Source organism: Crocodylus siamensis, chromosome 5 (assembly GCF_052110815.1).
Source record: "Crocodylus siamensis isolate JL-2025a chromosome 5, ASM5211081v1, whole genome shotgun sequence".
In the NCBI taxonomy this organism is placed as follows: Eukaryota; Metazoa; Chordata; order Crocodylia; family Crocodylidae; genus Crocodylus; species Crocodylus siamensis.
In genome coordinates, this window is record NC_143399.1 from 8389244 (window position 1) to 8406267 (window position 17024).

The 17024-nt window shown below is 48.5% G+C and overlaps 1 protein-coding gene across 1 annotated transcript in view; it reads right to left on the minus strand.

The window, feature by feature from the left end:
* TTC39A (tetratricopeptide repeat domain 39A) overlaps window positions 1–441 on the minus strand; it is a 95670-nt gene extending 95229 nt beyond the window's left edge. The window contains exon 1 of the mRNA XM_090047103.1: window positions 286–441. Within this exon, the coding sequence (XP_089903229.1) occupies window positions 286–326 (41 nt within the window). The 5' untranslated portion in view covers window positions 327–441. The remainder of the gene's footprint in view (window positions 1–285) is intronic.
* Window positions 442–17024: the final 16583 nt, after the last annotated feature.

Sequence of the window (17024 nt, forward strand, 5' to 3'; positions counted from 1 at the left end):
CAAGCATCCTCTGTACAAAACTGCGTGCAAGAAACCAGGAGCAGTTGCCAGTGAGCCACAATTACAGCCATTTTCAAATCAGGTGTAAAACTTTTTTCAGACTTGCACAAGGACAGTGCTCTTGTCCCGAGCCGAAGCCCCAGGAGCGGGCCAGGACGAGCGCTGAGGTTGGACTGGCTCCTGGCTGGGCTGCAACAGGCACCTCCGCCTCCTCCCGGGCCGCAAACACGGCCGGCCACTGGATGGACACCGCGAGCGGCGCCGGTGCCCTTCACCCGCCCCTACCTGGGCTCCTGCTTCTTGCTGCCGGCCCTGCGGAAGTTCATGCTGCCCCGGATCCCCCCGCAGCCGCCGCCGACGCCGAGGGTGAATCCGCGCGGGAGGCTTCGCACGGGGCATCCCTCCGCGGCCAGGCCCACGCGCGGAGACGCGCCGCGAGCAACCGCCTCCCTCCCCCCGCCCCCGCCCCGCACGTGGCCTCCCCGCACTTCCCGCCTCGGCCCGCGGCGACCGACCGTCCGCAATAGCAACACAGCCCCTCCCAACACCCAGCCTGAGCCTCGCAACACCGCCCCGTCACACAACACACGGCCTGAGCCTCATAACGCCACCACCCTGAGCCTCACAACACTGCCCTGTCACACACACCACCGCCCCTTGTCACAACACCGAGCGTCACACACAACACACGGCCTGAGCCTCACAGTACCGCCCCTCACAACACACGGCCTGAGCCTCATAACACCACCACCCTGAGCCTCACAACACCGCCCCTTGTCACAACGCCAACCGTCACACACAACACACGGCCTGAGCCTCACAGTACCGCCCCTCACAACACACGGCCTGAGCCTCATAACACCACCACCCTGAGCCTCACACACTGCCCTGTCACACACACCACCGCCCCTTGTCACAACACCGAGCGTCACACACAACACACGGCCTGAGCCTCATAACACCACCACCCTGAGCCTCACAGCACTGCCCTGTCACACACACCACCGCCCCTTGTCACAACACCGAGCGTCACACACAACACACGGCCTGAGCCTCATAACACCACCACCCTGAGCCTCACAGCACTGCCCTGTCACACACACCACCGCCCATTGTCACAACACCGAGCGTCACACACAACACACGGCCTGAGCCTCACAGTACCGCCCCTCACAACACACGGCCTGAGCCTCACAGTACCGCCCCTCACAACACACGGCCTGAGCCTCATAACACCACCACCCTGAGCCTCACAACACTGCCCTGTCACACACACCACCGCCCCTTGTCACAACACCGAGCGTCACACACAACACACGGCCTGAGCCTCACAGTACCGCCCCTCACAACACACGGCCTGAGCCTCATAACACCACCACCCTGAGCCTCACAACACTGCCCTGTCACACACACCACCGCCCCTTGTCACAACGCCAACTGTCACACACAACACACGGCCTGAGCCTCACAGTACCGCCCCTCACAACACACGGCCTGAGCCTCATAACACCACCACCCTGAGCCTCACAACACTGCCCTGTCACACACACCACCACCCCTTGTCACAACACCGAGCGTCACACACAACACACGGCCTGAGCCTCATAACACCACCACCCTGAGCCTCACAGCACTGCCCTGTCACACACACCACCGCCCATTGTCACAACGCCGACCGTCACACACAACACACGACCTGAGCCTCACAGTACCGCCCCTCACAACACACGGCCCTGACCCTCATAACACCACCCATCACAACACCACCCTGAGCCTCACAACACTGCCCTGTCACACACAACACCGCCCCTTGTCACAACACCAACCGTCACACACAACACAGTGCCCCTGAGCCACACAGCCCCGTCACAACACCCTGCACCTGTCACACAACACCTCACCCCTGACCAGGCCCCACACAACACCCTGCCCAGCTCTGTCAGGTTGTCCCTGTGTGTCAGTCAAGACGTGTGCGAGCCATGGCAGTCTGCGCAGGGAGGGGAGTCTCCTGCCCAGGCTTTGCAAACCGGTGGAAGGACACCCTTCCCATGACTGGATTCAATCATGATATTAAGAACATCTCTCCTCGCTGTTATCCACCTCCAAAATATTCCCAGCTGCTCCTTTCTTTCTGTAACCTTGGCTTGATAAATGGACACGTTAGCTAATCATGCTCCTTTGATCCCAGGAGAGGGATAGTCCAAATCAGCATGACCATCGGTTACCTCCGAGTCTCTCTCCTCCGGCTCCAGGGCCGGGGGTGGGTCCAGCACCGTGGAAGAGAGGTGCAGAAGCTGACGGGCATCATCGGACATCAGACAATGCATTGCCCCGAGTTACAAATGAAGTAGGAGCTTGACTAACCGGCCTCCTACAGGCCTGGGACTTTTTCCCTGGCCCAGACTCCAAGCAGAAGGGATGCCCTGGGCTCCACGACAAAAGGCAGCTGGCACCACAGTCTTCCCCTGGGTGCCCCCCGCTCTGCCCAGCTCCACCATCCTCCTGCCCCAGCCTCCCTCCACCTCCACCCGCACCCGACACCCCTACATCTGCCTCCCCACACCATGGCTCGCTCCTCCTTCCCCCGGGTCTACCTGTAGCTGGGTCCCTCAGACTCCTCATAGTCCATACCCCAACAGTGTACTTTCTAGCCCCTCTGAACCACAGAGGGGCAGCTGTTTTGGTTGTGGGCGTGGCTTCAGTCTCACTGAAAACAATGGGAGGTGACTATTAGAGGCCAGCTTACTACCATGCAGACAGTTTGTAGGGAAACACTAGCCATCTTACTGGCTTCAGCCTTCACGGTAGTTACAGGAGGTGGCAAACATTTTGATGAAGGGAAAATTTGCAAGACGGCCACCATGTGTTATGGTGTTAGCACAAAAAGACCCCAAAATGACCAGAGTCAAGATAGAAAATTGGGAGACTGGGCAACACTGAGTTGAAAAGAAAGACAGGTCTGCCAGAGCATGTGAACAGGGTTCTAAGCATCCCCTCTGCGCAAGAGCCTTCCAAATTAGGGTGTTTATTTGGTTGCATTTTTCTTAATATCAAAGGGCCAATCAAAGTTCAATGCTGTATTTTCTGGGACAGAGGTGTTTTTAGGTTAGAAAGTTTGGGCTGTAAGCACATTTAGGGTTGACCATCACATCTACTTGACAAACCAGACTAATGTTAGAGTTGTATTGGGGTAGGGAACACCAAATTCAGAATTGCCTGCAGCACTGAAACAGTCACTAAATGAAGCACCATTGCTGCTATTTTAACTTACCAAGGTGGTAACTGAAGAATTACAATTTTTCCTCTTCAGTCTTTATTCTGTTTGGACTGTCAGGTCCATTAAACCCTGAAATTAGAATCATGAGTTAGTATCAGTCATACAGTGAGATGCATAGTCTAACAACAGTATAAAATCCACTAGAATACACTTGAATTTATTGTCTTTTTGAGTGTCAACAGTTTACATCCACAAATTCTGCAGAATTTGTATGGTGGAACCATCTGTCTCACTACAATGCATCAATTAGACACACAATGAGAAATCCAAGTGCAATACATGCACATGTAAAAAATTTAAACTGCTCTGCCCTAATACCTTCCAGTAATTATTATAAATACCTTTCAGGTATGGAGTAATCATCACATTAAACAACAGCAACTACAATTCAGTGTCTTAGACTGAAGAGTGAAACAAATATAGGCTAGAATCCCCTTTAGTGGCCAATAATTGCTAAATCAGCTGTAGTCATATTAATATAATTCATGGTTTGCAGGGTAACTAATTACTTTGAGGTCAGCAAAGGAAACAATAGTTTTGAAGTGAGAACTGAGCAGAGGAAAGGTGAGGCTATCTACAGAAATAGGACAATTATTGTAAGCATAGAGTGCAGCATGGTAAACAGGGAAGTCAAGATTGGCAGAATAAAACAATGGGAACATTAAGCAGAAAAAATGGACAGAAAAGGGAGCATGAGAAGGATAAGTCAGCATAAACTGATTATTAGTTCAATGCAGATAATTTACCTAGCTCTGTGTAGAATCTTGATTAGCAGCAGCCCTGCCCTGCCATAATGCTGGCAGGATGGAGTTACCTTGAAAATGGGGTTGAACATTTTTTAAATAATGTATTTAATCACTTTGGATTGGATTCTGGAGCCTGAACACAGGTGAAGCTTCCATTAAAAAGTATCACAAACCAAACAACTGGAGAGCTGCTGTGAATAGCAACATCTATCATTGAGGCCAGAATGTCCCACAGCAGGCATACACCCACACATAGATGTACATAATAATGTTGTATAGTGCAACTTGAAACTAGGTACTTAACATTCTGAATTGTGAAATGCTCACACATTCCAGCAACACTTGACTGGATAAACAACTTTCATATGCTTATCCAGCATATCAAAGTCAGCTTTGGAAAGCTGAGTTTCACAAGCTCAGGAAGTTGGTTGTTGAGGCCCTGAGAGACCATGATCTGACAGGGAAGGGAGTCCACAATGAGCGGTCGCTCCTTAAGGAAGTGATGCTAAAAGTACAAGGGAAGTCCATTCCGGCCCATAGGAAACGTAGCAAAAGGGCCAGGAGACCCCTTTGGCTCAGTAGGGAACTCATGGACCTCCTAAATCTCAAAAGCAAAGCTTATAAGGGATAGAAGTTGGGAACTAGCACTAAGGAAGATTATACAGCACTGGCTCACACCTATAGGGAGCAAACCAGAAAAGCCAAGACTGAAACTAAACTCAAACTGGCTATGGGAATCAAGGACAATAAGAAGTCCTTCTTCAAATACATGGGAGGTTAGAGAAAAACAAAGGTAACATTGAACCTTTGCTGAACCAAATGGGGCAGCTGACAATTGATACCCAGGAAAAAGCTGATCTCCTTAACGCTTACTTTGCATTGGTCTTCCACAGGCCCAAAGGGATCACTGCCTGACAGGATGTAGGACTACCAGGGTAAGGTCAATCATATGCCTATAATTGGCAAAGATCTTGTGAGCGAACAGCTTGAGAGGCCGGACATCCACAAGCTGCGGCTAGTAAAGCGACCAAAATGCTGGCGTGCATCCACAGATGCTTCTCGAGCAAATCCTGGGACGTCATTCTCCCCTTGTACTCGGCCTTGGTGAGGCTGCAGCTGGAGTACTGCGTCCAGTTTTGGGCTCCACAATTCAAAAAGGATGTGGAGAAGCTGGAGAGAGTCCAGAGGAGAGCCACACGCATGATCAGAGGTCAGGAAAACAGATCTTACAATGACAGGCTGAGAGCCATGGGACTCTTTAGCCTGGAAAAGCGCAGGCTCAGGGGTGATCTGATGGCCACCTATAAGTTTATCAGGGGTGACCACCAGGATCTGGGGGAATGTCTGTTCACCAGAGCGCCCCAAGGGATGACGAGGTCGAACGGTCACAAACTCTTGCAAGACCGTTTCAGGCTGGACACAAGGAAGAATTTCTTTACTGTCTGAGCCCCCAAGGTCTGGAACAGTCTGCCAGCGGAAGTGGTTCAAACACCTACATTGAACACCTTCAAGAGTAGATTGGATGCTTATCTTGCTGGGATCCTCTGACCCCAGCTGACTTCCTGCCCTTTGGGCAGGGGGCTGGACTCGATGATCTCCCGAGGTCCCTTCCAGCCCTAATGTCTATGAAATCTATGAAAGTCAGCTGCCCCAGGTGGAATGCACCTAAGAGTGCTAAAAGTGTTGGCTGACATATGGCACCACCAATCCCGAGGATATTTGAGAACTCATGGCATTTGGGAACGTTCCTGAAGATAGGCACCACATTGGCCCTCTTCCAATCTTCAAGAAAGGAAGGAAGAAAGATCCAGGGAATTACAGGCCAATCAGTTTGACCTATGGTCAAGTAATATAGTGTGAAATCTAGCAGTTTCAGCAAAATAAAACTACATATTGCACTCATTCTTTCACAGATACTTTTGGTGAAACCATAATTTTCAAGGGGTCATTTGGATTGACTGAACAAACCCAACACAAGCTGCCTGTCAAGCAGCATCACCTGCGGCATACTGTCTTATAACCCAACTACTGAGTGGAATCCTGACCTTGTCGAAATCAATGGGAATTTTACCACCGATTCCAATAAAGTTTTTACTCTGTATTCATGCCAAGCTTACCTCTCAGCCAAAAATGCCTCTGTTCAAACAGCATTTGGGTGACTGTTTTCCTGTGATAGCATATTCTTGAAGTTGACTTACTTTCCCCCAGGGTACAAGTGAGGAGCTAAAGATGAGTTGAAATGCTACATGTAAGGTATCAATATAAAGAGACAAATGCAGCATCACACTTTCTCCTGCTCATATAGTTTTCTATTGAAGTAAAGCATGCTATTTTTCACTTTGCATGTACATATGATAAAGTTCTTGCAATTCGGGCCAAAATACATTCTTTCCCAGTGACATCAGTTATGTTTAAACATTTGGCTACCTGGCATATCAAGTACTGCTACATTTGGTACTGGAAATATGCCCAACTGGGCCAGGTAACATATTAAAATACTTTTGTACAGTGCCCTGCACCCCAGGATCTCAGTGAGCATAAGCTCTTATTATTCAGTGCTTAAACGGCAGGAGTTCCTAAATCACAAACAGGTCAGCTTACTCTATACAACACAATACACCACATAGATTTTGTTATGTGCATACAGATCTCATAAGGTTAAAACATTAAGCTAGATAATACTAATAGAGGGTTGGAAATCAGTGTAATAACTTAGTCTACTATAACTAAAAATAGCTAGGAACAATGATTCTATTTAATGAAAAAACTTCAAACGGTTCATAATTTTTTGTTCCAGGGTAGAATAAAATTAAGCTGAGATTTTGTAAATATTCCAGAGAGAAGAGAGAGAGAGAGAGACATATCCAAGAATTCCCTCCCCACACCCCAGCCTTGGACATAAAATTGCTCAGTGTAAATCATTTACTTGGGATGTGGGATACCCAGCTGACAATCCCTAATTTGAATCACAAAGTACTCTAAACACTCACAATTGGCTCTTCTAGGTTCTCTCTTACACTCTACCCCTCTTTCTCATTTTAACCAGAAACTGCATTTTCTGGGCCAGGGGAACCTGGGAAAACTTCCTGACAAAAGTTTAGATATAGCAGATATACTTTTGTACTAAAAGTTTTAGGTCTGACAAATCAGCAACACCAGAAAAAAAAGAAGTAAATGTATAAGTTCCCATAATGCAAAAAAAAAAAAAAAATCCCCACAAGAAAAGTAATCATAATGCTCAGTCTCTTCTTGATATTCAGACTTCAGGGATCAATTATCCAGATGTCACAGTCACATTTGGATATGCTACTGGACAAGGCTCTCTGGCTTGACTTTGAATTTGCCCAATTAAATGTGAAGCTGCTACTGATTTCTATCTGCAGTGGACTGAGCCACTCTTGACTTTGCTTGGCATCTCTTGTCATTTAGATCAAGGAAAATATTTGGAGTGGCTTCTGGGGAAGACAAAACCAGTGCCCTCAGTGAGAAGGGCAGGAGTGCATAAAAAGGCAGGGGGATTGTTAGAGAGAAAGTGCACGTGTGTCTAAAAGGGCAGTCTGCTTAGAGATGAGCAGTGGTGACATGTGGGGGAGTCTCATCTGGAAGGTGTGCTGGGGTTGGGGTGGAGAGGACAGGACTGTACTTGGGCACGCAACATCATCTCCTTGCTCCCCAGCTGCTTTGGCCCTCTCTCAAGCAGAGCCCCTGCAAGCCTACAAGGCTGGGCAAACTGCAGGGCGGGCTCCCCCTGCTGGGAATTAGTTGAAATAGCAATCAATCAATGAGACCCATCAGTCCTATTTCCCTCTCCCTCTCGTATTCCACCTTTCAAAGAATTAATTTAAAAAAGGAGAAAAAGACCTTAGTGCCTGAACCAAAAGGTACAATCTTGAGAAGAAAGATCCAAATCATATGCATAGGTTCTCCCAGAGTGCTATTCGGATACTCACAAGGTCCTCTAAGACCAGAAATTGGTAGGGAATCTTTCTTCAATCAAAACAGGCCGGTGTAAGGAGCTAAAGCTTTGCTATACAAAGGCTTCAAACACAGACATCTGTCTGTTTCCACTGATATCTGTTCGCTATATTTTCAGTGCTGGGTTCAGAATGGCTATATATCGCAAAGGAAGCAAAGCACTGTGGTTTGATTTCTACAGCTTGGTGGCAAATGGAAAAAAAAAAACATTTTATAGATAGCTGAGAACTCTCCATCCTGAAAAGCCTTTATCTAACTAGAACAGATGGACTCTCCCCATCTTATCTGTGCTGCAGAGACACAAGCGAATTACCAATGCTCGTCTGCCAGCTTTGCAGAGACCAGGGGAAGCACAGAGGGAGCTCCCTGTACTGCAGGAGCTTCTCACACAGTGACATTTTGCTCTCCAAGCTGTCTGAAGTTCAAGGTTTGCAGCATCTGTGATCAGTCCTGCATACTACAGCTGCCTCTTGCGATGAGAGAAGATCTGGCATCATGATATGGAAATTCAGGAGTCCACCTAAGTAGCTCAGAAGCACGTACAAGTTTGGCCTAGCCAAAGGTCAGCTCCTGTTTTTAAGCAACAGCTGACAAATGTAATAAGCAAATGTCATTCAGCATTATTCAATCAGTGGATGTAGTCTTTCTGGACTTTAGGAAGGCCTTTGACACCATCTCTCCCCCCATTCTCATTAAAAAACTGGGGGACTGTGGCGTCAACATCTACACAGTGAAATGGGTCACTAACTGGCTGGAGGGCCACACCCAGAGAGTGGTGGTGGACAGGTCATTTTCGGCCTGGAGGGATGTGGGCAGTGGGGTCCCGCAGGGCTCAGTCCTCAGGCCTGCACTGTTCAACATCTTCATCAGTGACTTGGACAAGGGAGTAAAAAGCACCCTGTTCAGATATGCTGATGACACTAAGATGTGGGGGGATGTGGGCATGCTGGAAGGGAGGAATAGGCTGCAATCAGACCTAGACAGGTCACAGGGGTGGGCGGAGGAGAATAGGATGGGATTCAACACTGACAAGTGCAAGGTGCTACACCTGGGGAGGAAGAACCAGCCCCATCCTTACAGGCTGGGGAACTCCCTTCTCGTCAGTGCAGAGGCAGAAAAGGATCTTGGAGTCATCATTGATGCCAAAATGAGTATGGGCCGGCAGTGTGGGGACGCGGTCAGGAAGGCCAACCGCACCTTGTCCTGCATCCACAAATGCATCTCGAGCAGGTCCAAGGAGGTGATCCTCCTCCTCTATGCGGCACTGGTCAGGCTGCAGCCGGAGTACTGCGTCCAGTTCTGGGCGCTGCACTTCAGGAGGAATGTGGACAGCATGGAGAGGGTCCAGAGGAGGGCCAGTCGCATGATCGGGGAGCAGCAGGGCAGGCCCTATGAAGAGAGGCTACGAGATCTGAACCTCCACAAGAGAAGGCTGAGGGGGATCTAGTGGCCTGTTACAAACTAGTCAGAAGGGACCAGCAGGCACTGGGGGAGTCCCTGTTTCCCCAAGCACTACCAGGAGTGACCAGGAATAACGGTCACAAGCTGGCAGAGGGTAAATTCAGATTAGACATCAGGAGGCGCTACTTCACTGTCAGGGCAGCTAGGATCTGGAACCAACTTCCAAGCGAAGTGATGCTGGCTCCTACCCTGGGGGTCTTTAAAGAGGAGACTAGATGTACACCTTGCTGGGGTCATTTGACCCCAGTACTTTTTCCTGCCATGGCAGGGGGCGGACTAGTCAGCAGTCAGACCCGCTAAGAATTCAATCTATTCCAGCAACTATGTCCTTGGATATACCATGATGCAAACTGGAATTTGGTTGTATTGGGGGCCAGCCCCATGACCTCTTGTGAAACAGTGTAATGGAGTTTTTCATAACCACAAGTGGTTAGGGAATTAGTTTTATGCTTTATCCACAAAAAAGTAACTCCAACAGCACAAGACTAGGCTTGAACAGAGACAAGTGTCATAAATACTACATGCTGTTACACTTATACATTCACTAGGATTTTATCCATTGGCAAGGCCCAATTTTTCTTGGTCTGCAAAGATTGTACACCAAGATGGTAAGACTGCGAATTAAATGTCAGCTTCAACAGAAGTTCTACACCCTGCATAACGAAGAATCTACATCCAATTTAATTAATTTACAAGGCACTTTTAGGGTCTTTTTCTCTTCCTTTCTTTTTTTACTTATTCCTTACATTGCCAATGTGACAGAAATCACTGAAGTGTGAAAATTCATTACAGTAATTCTGGGATCCCACGTACCAAATTTAAAACAGTCCCACAACAGTGGATTACTGCCAGCACTATTTCCTTGATGCTGACGCAAATTCTCCAAAGATAAGCATCGTGCATCCAAAACTTAACTAGCTGGTGGCCAAAGATAAGCATGTCTGACCCTGAAGGTCATAGCAATGCAGTGGCTGCTAAATAGTTTCAGGGATTGCTGAAGGTTAAACCTGGCACTGAACACTTCAATCGGGCAAGGTAGCCAGCAACTCGTTGGTCTGAATACAACTATATATGAAACTATTATCTAAATCAACAGGGATAGGAAGATAACACCAGTAACTCACATTCTGTATCTTGAACCCAGCTTTCTTGACAAGCTGGTTACAGAAAGAGAGGCAAACAGTAGGACAAAACAGGCTATGGACCACATGGATGGAGAGGAGAGGCTCAAAGCAAAAACCTGAAGCAAACTGCAGGGTTCTGGAGCTGCACATAAATAAGCTGGTTGGGCATTTTAAAGCCTGGAAACACATAGGCTCAACAGTGAAAATGTAGGCGATTTACCTGATTTATTCAGGAGTAAGTTTTTGCCACTGTTAGGACAGACTAACCATTTTAGAATCATATGTTCACAGATTCTTTTAAAAAATAATAAAAATCAGGACAACCTAACTTGCCATAGGTTGTCCTCATTCAGAAAATAATCATTTGGATTCCCAAGTCTGAAAAACATCACTGCCTGCTAACCAGATGGCAAAATGAAATGATACAGGGTAAAGCTCAGCAGTGCAGGTAACAAGTAAAGGAACAGAGCCTACAGCCAAGGACTGAGGTGCTGGGGCCAAAGTCCACAGGACCTATGTGAAGTTAGAAAAGCGTGACAGAGAATCTCCACTGCCCTTTGATCATTAGGGCTACTAGTACTAACAATCGCACTTTTTTTTTATGCTCCCAACCAATTAATGCAGCCTCAGGTCTAGATCTCTGGTTTAAAAAAATCCTAACCATCTGTGGCACTGAAAATATTTGGAATGCATTTGAAGCTGTGGAACTTCTTATGCCTCTGAATGGACAGTCTAAAAGCTGGCAACTTTGGAGACCTGTGTTCCTGATTAGCGTGCTGAGAGTTTCTTTCCACAGGTGGATGGAGGGGCATGAGTTAGTTGAGCTGTTATATTAGAGACCATCTGATTTTCATTTTTGCTTTGCAGTACTGTTGGTGTCACTGGGCATAACCCTAGGTAACTCAGAGGGATGGAAGACCACGAGTGTCAATGAAGCCCCTCTGCTCTAGGCCCAGGCGAGCCAAGGCCCCCCCGAACCTTTGTAAACCTTTCTTTGAACTTTTGTAACCTCCTGTAATAATGGAAAACAGGATGAGTAGCAAGCAAGCTGAAACTCGCTAAAAACTGTTATCTGTGGAATGCAAGGGCACCGCTCAGAGAGAGAAGGGAGGAGGGAAAGAGGGGTGGGGGCAGAAAATGACCAGGATATAAATATACACTGTTGCAGGGCTAGGCGCGCAGGATTTGAGACCATACAGTCTCCCTGTGCCTTTTACTTGAGCTCAGATAAACTCTGTCTACTTCTTCCCCGAGTGTGTTTATTGGCACGATGCACACCAGGCAACGAACCCAATTGTTGCCTCCCTCCGGCACCTTGTGCCGGCAACGGTTTTTGGCGCCCAACGTGGGGCTCGAGACTAACATTTCGCCTTGCCTGGATCCCTCCTGGGGTCGACGACTTGCGGCAATGACCGATGCCCAGCGCGCATCGGTGGTTTCATCGGGGGCCTCGGCGGAGACGTGGTTTGATCGACCCCGGAGGGCGCAATGGTGCAACGCGCTCAAATCATGGAGAAGCGATCGTGGGCGACGGTGTGGAACCGGTCCCTTGGACAAGGTAGGATAAGCTCAGCAGTCTGAGCATTGCCCGTTAAGACCTGGGGACGCCCAGTGTCTCCCTGGAGTATAGGGCAGGGACAGAGTACGGTTGGCAGGGCATGGTGTACACCCTTAAAATGCATTCTGACTAACTGGAAACTGTTTAAGTCAGATCTAATGACTAAAAATAATCTTAAAAGGTTCTGTACAGTGGAATGGCCTCAATATCAACTGGAGGATCAGGAAAGGTGGCCTCTGGAAGGGTCAATTAACTATAATACAATCCTCCAATTACTCCTGTTTTGTCAGCGGACGGGTAAGTGGAATGAACATTTGTATGCGCAATTGTTTATGGCTTTATGAAATAAGACAGATATTTTGCAGAAGTGTAATTTGACTCCGACAGGATCAGTAGTTGTCAGTGCTGAGTCTCAGCATTCCCCCCCAACCACTGTAACGCCAGAGTCGGTGTCCCCTTTGGCTTTAACACCTCCACCATATAAAGATCAGATGCCCCTGGTTCCAGAGATTCCTCCCTCAGTGGGATTTTATCCTTTACTTACTGAAACTGTAATAGCCCGGCCTGGGGCAGATGGGCGTGCAGCCCAGACCATGCAAGTATACACCCATGTACCTTTTAATCCGGTGGACCTGGTGGCTTTTAAGGCACAGGCTGGAGAATTTTCAACTAACCCAAGTAAGTTTATCTGTCTTTGAGGGATGTTTAGCTAGTCACAAGCCTGACTGGGATGATTGTAATATCCTTATGTGAACCTTATTATCTGAAGTAGAGCGGAATCAAGTTATTTCCAAAGCCAGGGAGAAAGCACAGCGGAGGCATGAAAGGGATCCCATCAATGTTCCTGGTCCAGCAGATGTGGTTCCCCTAGCAGACCCTAGATGGGACCCTAACAACCCTGTGGATCATACCCGTCTTACCTCTTATAAAGAACTGCTTATGCATGGGCTCAGGCACTCGGCTGTCCGACATAATAATTGGGCAAAGCCGTACGAAATAGTACAGGAGCCGAAGGAAAGTCCAGTTGCGTTCCTACAGCGCATGCGGGACGGCATTTGGCAAAATGCCAATGCAGACCCTGATGACCAGGGACAGAGGCGATTATAAAGGGTATTTTTACCAGCCACGCAGCCCCTGATATAAAGCGGAAATTACAAAAAAAAGGAAGACTTAATGGGTATGTCTGTAGCACAAATCCTGGAGACTGCAAACAGGGCGTATACTCTCAGAAAGGAAGAAAAGGACAAGAGACAAGTTAGAATGCTAGTAGCAGCAGTACAGGCCAGAGTCAGAGAAAGGCCACAAGAAGGTGGGAGAGGCAGAGGTATAAGGGGTCATAGGCGTGGGCGCCCTGGCCCACAAGAAAGACGCCTGGGATGGAACCAGTGTGCTTTATGCCAGCAAGAGGGACACTGGAAGAATGAATGCCCGGAGAAAGGAGAGACTGCACTCCTGTAATGGCAGCGGAAGGACAGGAGTAGGGGTGTCAGGGGAAACAGGCCACCCCACCCCTGGAACCCCGAGTAAAAATGCGGGTAGGGAATTCAGAAATTGATTTTTTGGTAGACTCCGGGGTGGTACAGACTGCTGTAAATCAACCTCTTCAACTTCCCGTAGCGGACTCTCTCACCGTGGTAAGTGCCACGCGAAAAAAAGACTCAGTGCCCAGGGTATGCTCCTGCAGAATGTGCTCTGGGAGACCAGGCTCTCTCTCACAAATTGGTCTACCTTCCAGATTGCCCAACACCCCTGCTAGGACAAGACCTGCTTTGTCGATTAGGTGCATCACTGCATTTTACCCAGGATAAAATAACCCTCACATTGCCCCCTGAAAATGCATGGATAATGACCCTCGCGATTGAACCCTCGGCTATGAACGCTCCCCTGGAGTGGAACCAGTGGGAAGACCAGGTATACCCTTTGGTGTGGGCAAGAGGGGTCCCCGGAAAGGCTACACATCAAACCCCCATTAATATCCAACTACTGCCGGGAAAAGGTCCGGTACGAATCAAGCAGTACCCAATCAAAAAGGAAGCCAGAGAGGGACTGCAGGAGACTATAGACTGTTTCCTAAAGTATGGCATACTGCGAGAGTGTCAGTCAGCCTGGAAGACTCCCATCTTGCCTGTGCTAAAGCCTGATGGCACACATAGACTGGTGCAGGACCTAAGGGCGGTTAACGAACAGGTTAAAACTTTTCATCCCCTCGTCTCAAACCCGTATACCTTGCTGGCCTCCATAGGGGGATAGTATACTCATTTCTCAGTTCTTGATTTGAAAGACGCTTTCTTTACAATTCCAGTTGACCCCCCCTCTCAGGAGATATTCTCTTTTGAATGGGAGGACAGAAAAAGGGTTAAGAAACAACTTCGTTGGACAGTATTAGCCCAGGGGATTTAAGAACTCTCCCACCCTTTTCAGCCAGTCCTTAGCTAAAGACTTGGAAGAGTGGAATAATGAGCGTGAAGTCCTCTTGTTACAATATGTGGATGATTTATTAATTACTGCTGTAGATTTAATCTCTTGCCTTAACGCCACTGTAAGCCTCCTAAACTTTATTGGACTTCGAGGATATCGGGTGGCTCAAAATAAAGCTCAAATTGCTCTCCCCGAAGTACGATACCTGGGATTTCACATAAGACAGGGGGAGCACCAGCTTTCAAGTGAATGAAAGGAGGCTATATGTCAGGTTCCCACCCCAAGCAACCGTAAGCAGCTCAGAGTGTTTCTTGGCATGGCAGGTTTTTGCAGAATATGGATCCCTGAATTTGGACTATGGGCAAAACCACTATATGACTGTGTGAAAGGGGCAGACCATGACCCCTTTTATTGGGCTCCAGAAGCCGACAAGGCATTTAAGATACTAAAAAGGAAACTAATGGAAGCCCCCGCCCTGGGTTTACCGGACCTTTCTAAACCTTTCCAATAGTATGTGCATAAACGAAAAGGGATGGCTCTGGGAGTGCTTACTCAATTGTTGGGGGCGTAGAAATGTCCCATTGCTTATTTCTCCAAACACCTTGATCCAGTTGCCAAGAAATGACCAGCGTGTTTATGAGCAGTTGCGGCAACTGCCCTAGTACTTGAGGAAGCTGAAAAGTTAATGCTGGGAGGAGTTGTGCAGGTGTATACCCCTCATATGGTCCAGGCTCTGCTAGATGCGAAGGGGGGTCTCTGGCTCACCCAGGCTCGAGTGGCTTGGTACCAAGCTAAGCTGTTGGAGAACCCTGAAGTGACTCTGCAAACCTGCCCCTCCCTCAACCCGGCTACTCTCTTACCTGAAACGGAAGAACAAGAGCATGATTGTTTAGACATCATAGATGCACAGTACTCCAGCCGTCCAGACCTACAGGATCAGCCACTTCTGAATGCTATTGTGAGTGGTACACTGATGGCAGCAGCATTGTTGTAGAAGGGCAAAGGAGGGCAGGTTATGCTGTTGGGACCCTCTATGATGTTGTTGAGGCCAAGGGTTTGCCTGCCGGAACACCTGCTCAACTTGCTGAACTGGTGGCCCTGACCCAGGCGCTAGAACTGTCAAAAGGGAAACGGGTCAACATCTATACCGACTCCAGGTATGCTTTTGGAGTACTGCATGCCCATGCTAGCCTATGGAAACAAAGGGGACTGCTGACAGCCCAAGGCTCCCCAGTGAAGTATGGACCCCAAATTCTCTGACTCCTGGAAGCTATTCAGCTTCCCTCGGCAGTGGCAGTAATGCACTGTAAGGCGCATCAGAAAGAGGATCAAGACGTAGCCAGGGGTAACGCCCGGGCGGACAGAGAAGCTAAAAATGCTGCCACCCTGAGGATGCCGAGACCTGCTGACACCCATATGCATGCCCTCATCCCATCAGTGGGGGAGCTCCCGGATCCCCAGTACTCGTATGAAGAAAAAGAACTAGCCAATAAGCTTGGTCTCCAAGAAAAGGAGGGATGGCTCTGCTCCACTGACGGGAAGATCCTCCTACCAAAGAGCCTGACCCAGCTGGTGCTGCAACGGCTGCATCAAACTACTCACGCCGGAAGAGAAGCTCTCACTCAGTTAATAAACAAATATTTTCTAACCTCTGGGCTTCGACCTCTGGCCTCCCAGATACAGGCCAGCTGTTCAATTTGTCAAAAGAATAACCCTCGACCCGGTCTCTCAGTACCTCCAGCCACTTTGGAACCTACCCCAGGCCCAGGACTAGTTTGGCAAATAGATTTTACTGAGTTCCCCCGAACTCAAGGATTCAAGTATCTCCTCGTTATAGTAGACCGATTCAGCGGATGGCCTGAAGCCTTTCCGTGTCGCAATTGTACAGCCAAGACTGTAGCTCTAAAATTCATCTGGGAAATTATTTCCTGGTTCGGACTTCCCCAGTGGATGGAATCTGACAGTGAAACACATTTTACTTCAAAGATCATCCAAAACATCTCAGATGCCTTACAGAGCCCCTGGAAACTCCATACTGCATGGCGACCACAGGCTAGTGGTGTAGTAGAACGTACGAATCAAACCCTCAAGCGTCATCTATCAAAGATCTGCCAGAAGGCCTCTCTGCGATGGCCCGATGCTTTGCCCCTTGCTCTGCTTTGCATCCATGCCCTCCCCAAGGGAAGATTAGGGCTTAGCCCCTTTGAGATTATGTTTGGAAGGGCATGGCCTATGAACGGGACGCCGGTTCTAGCAGGGGAGTGGGAAATAGGATGTAATATTTTGTCACGGTATATGTGCTCTCTGTCTGCTGTTCTTTCTTCTCTCCATAGGTACACTAAAGACTTGCAGCCTCTTCCGCTGGATGCTCCAGTCCACTCGTTACAGCTGGGGAATTCTGTGCTCATTCGTACCTGAAAGAATAAGCCCCTCCAAGAGAAGTGGAAAGGACCTCACACTGTCCT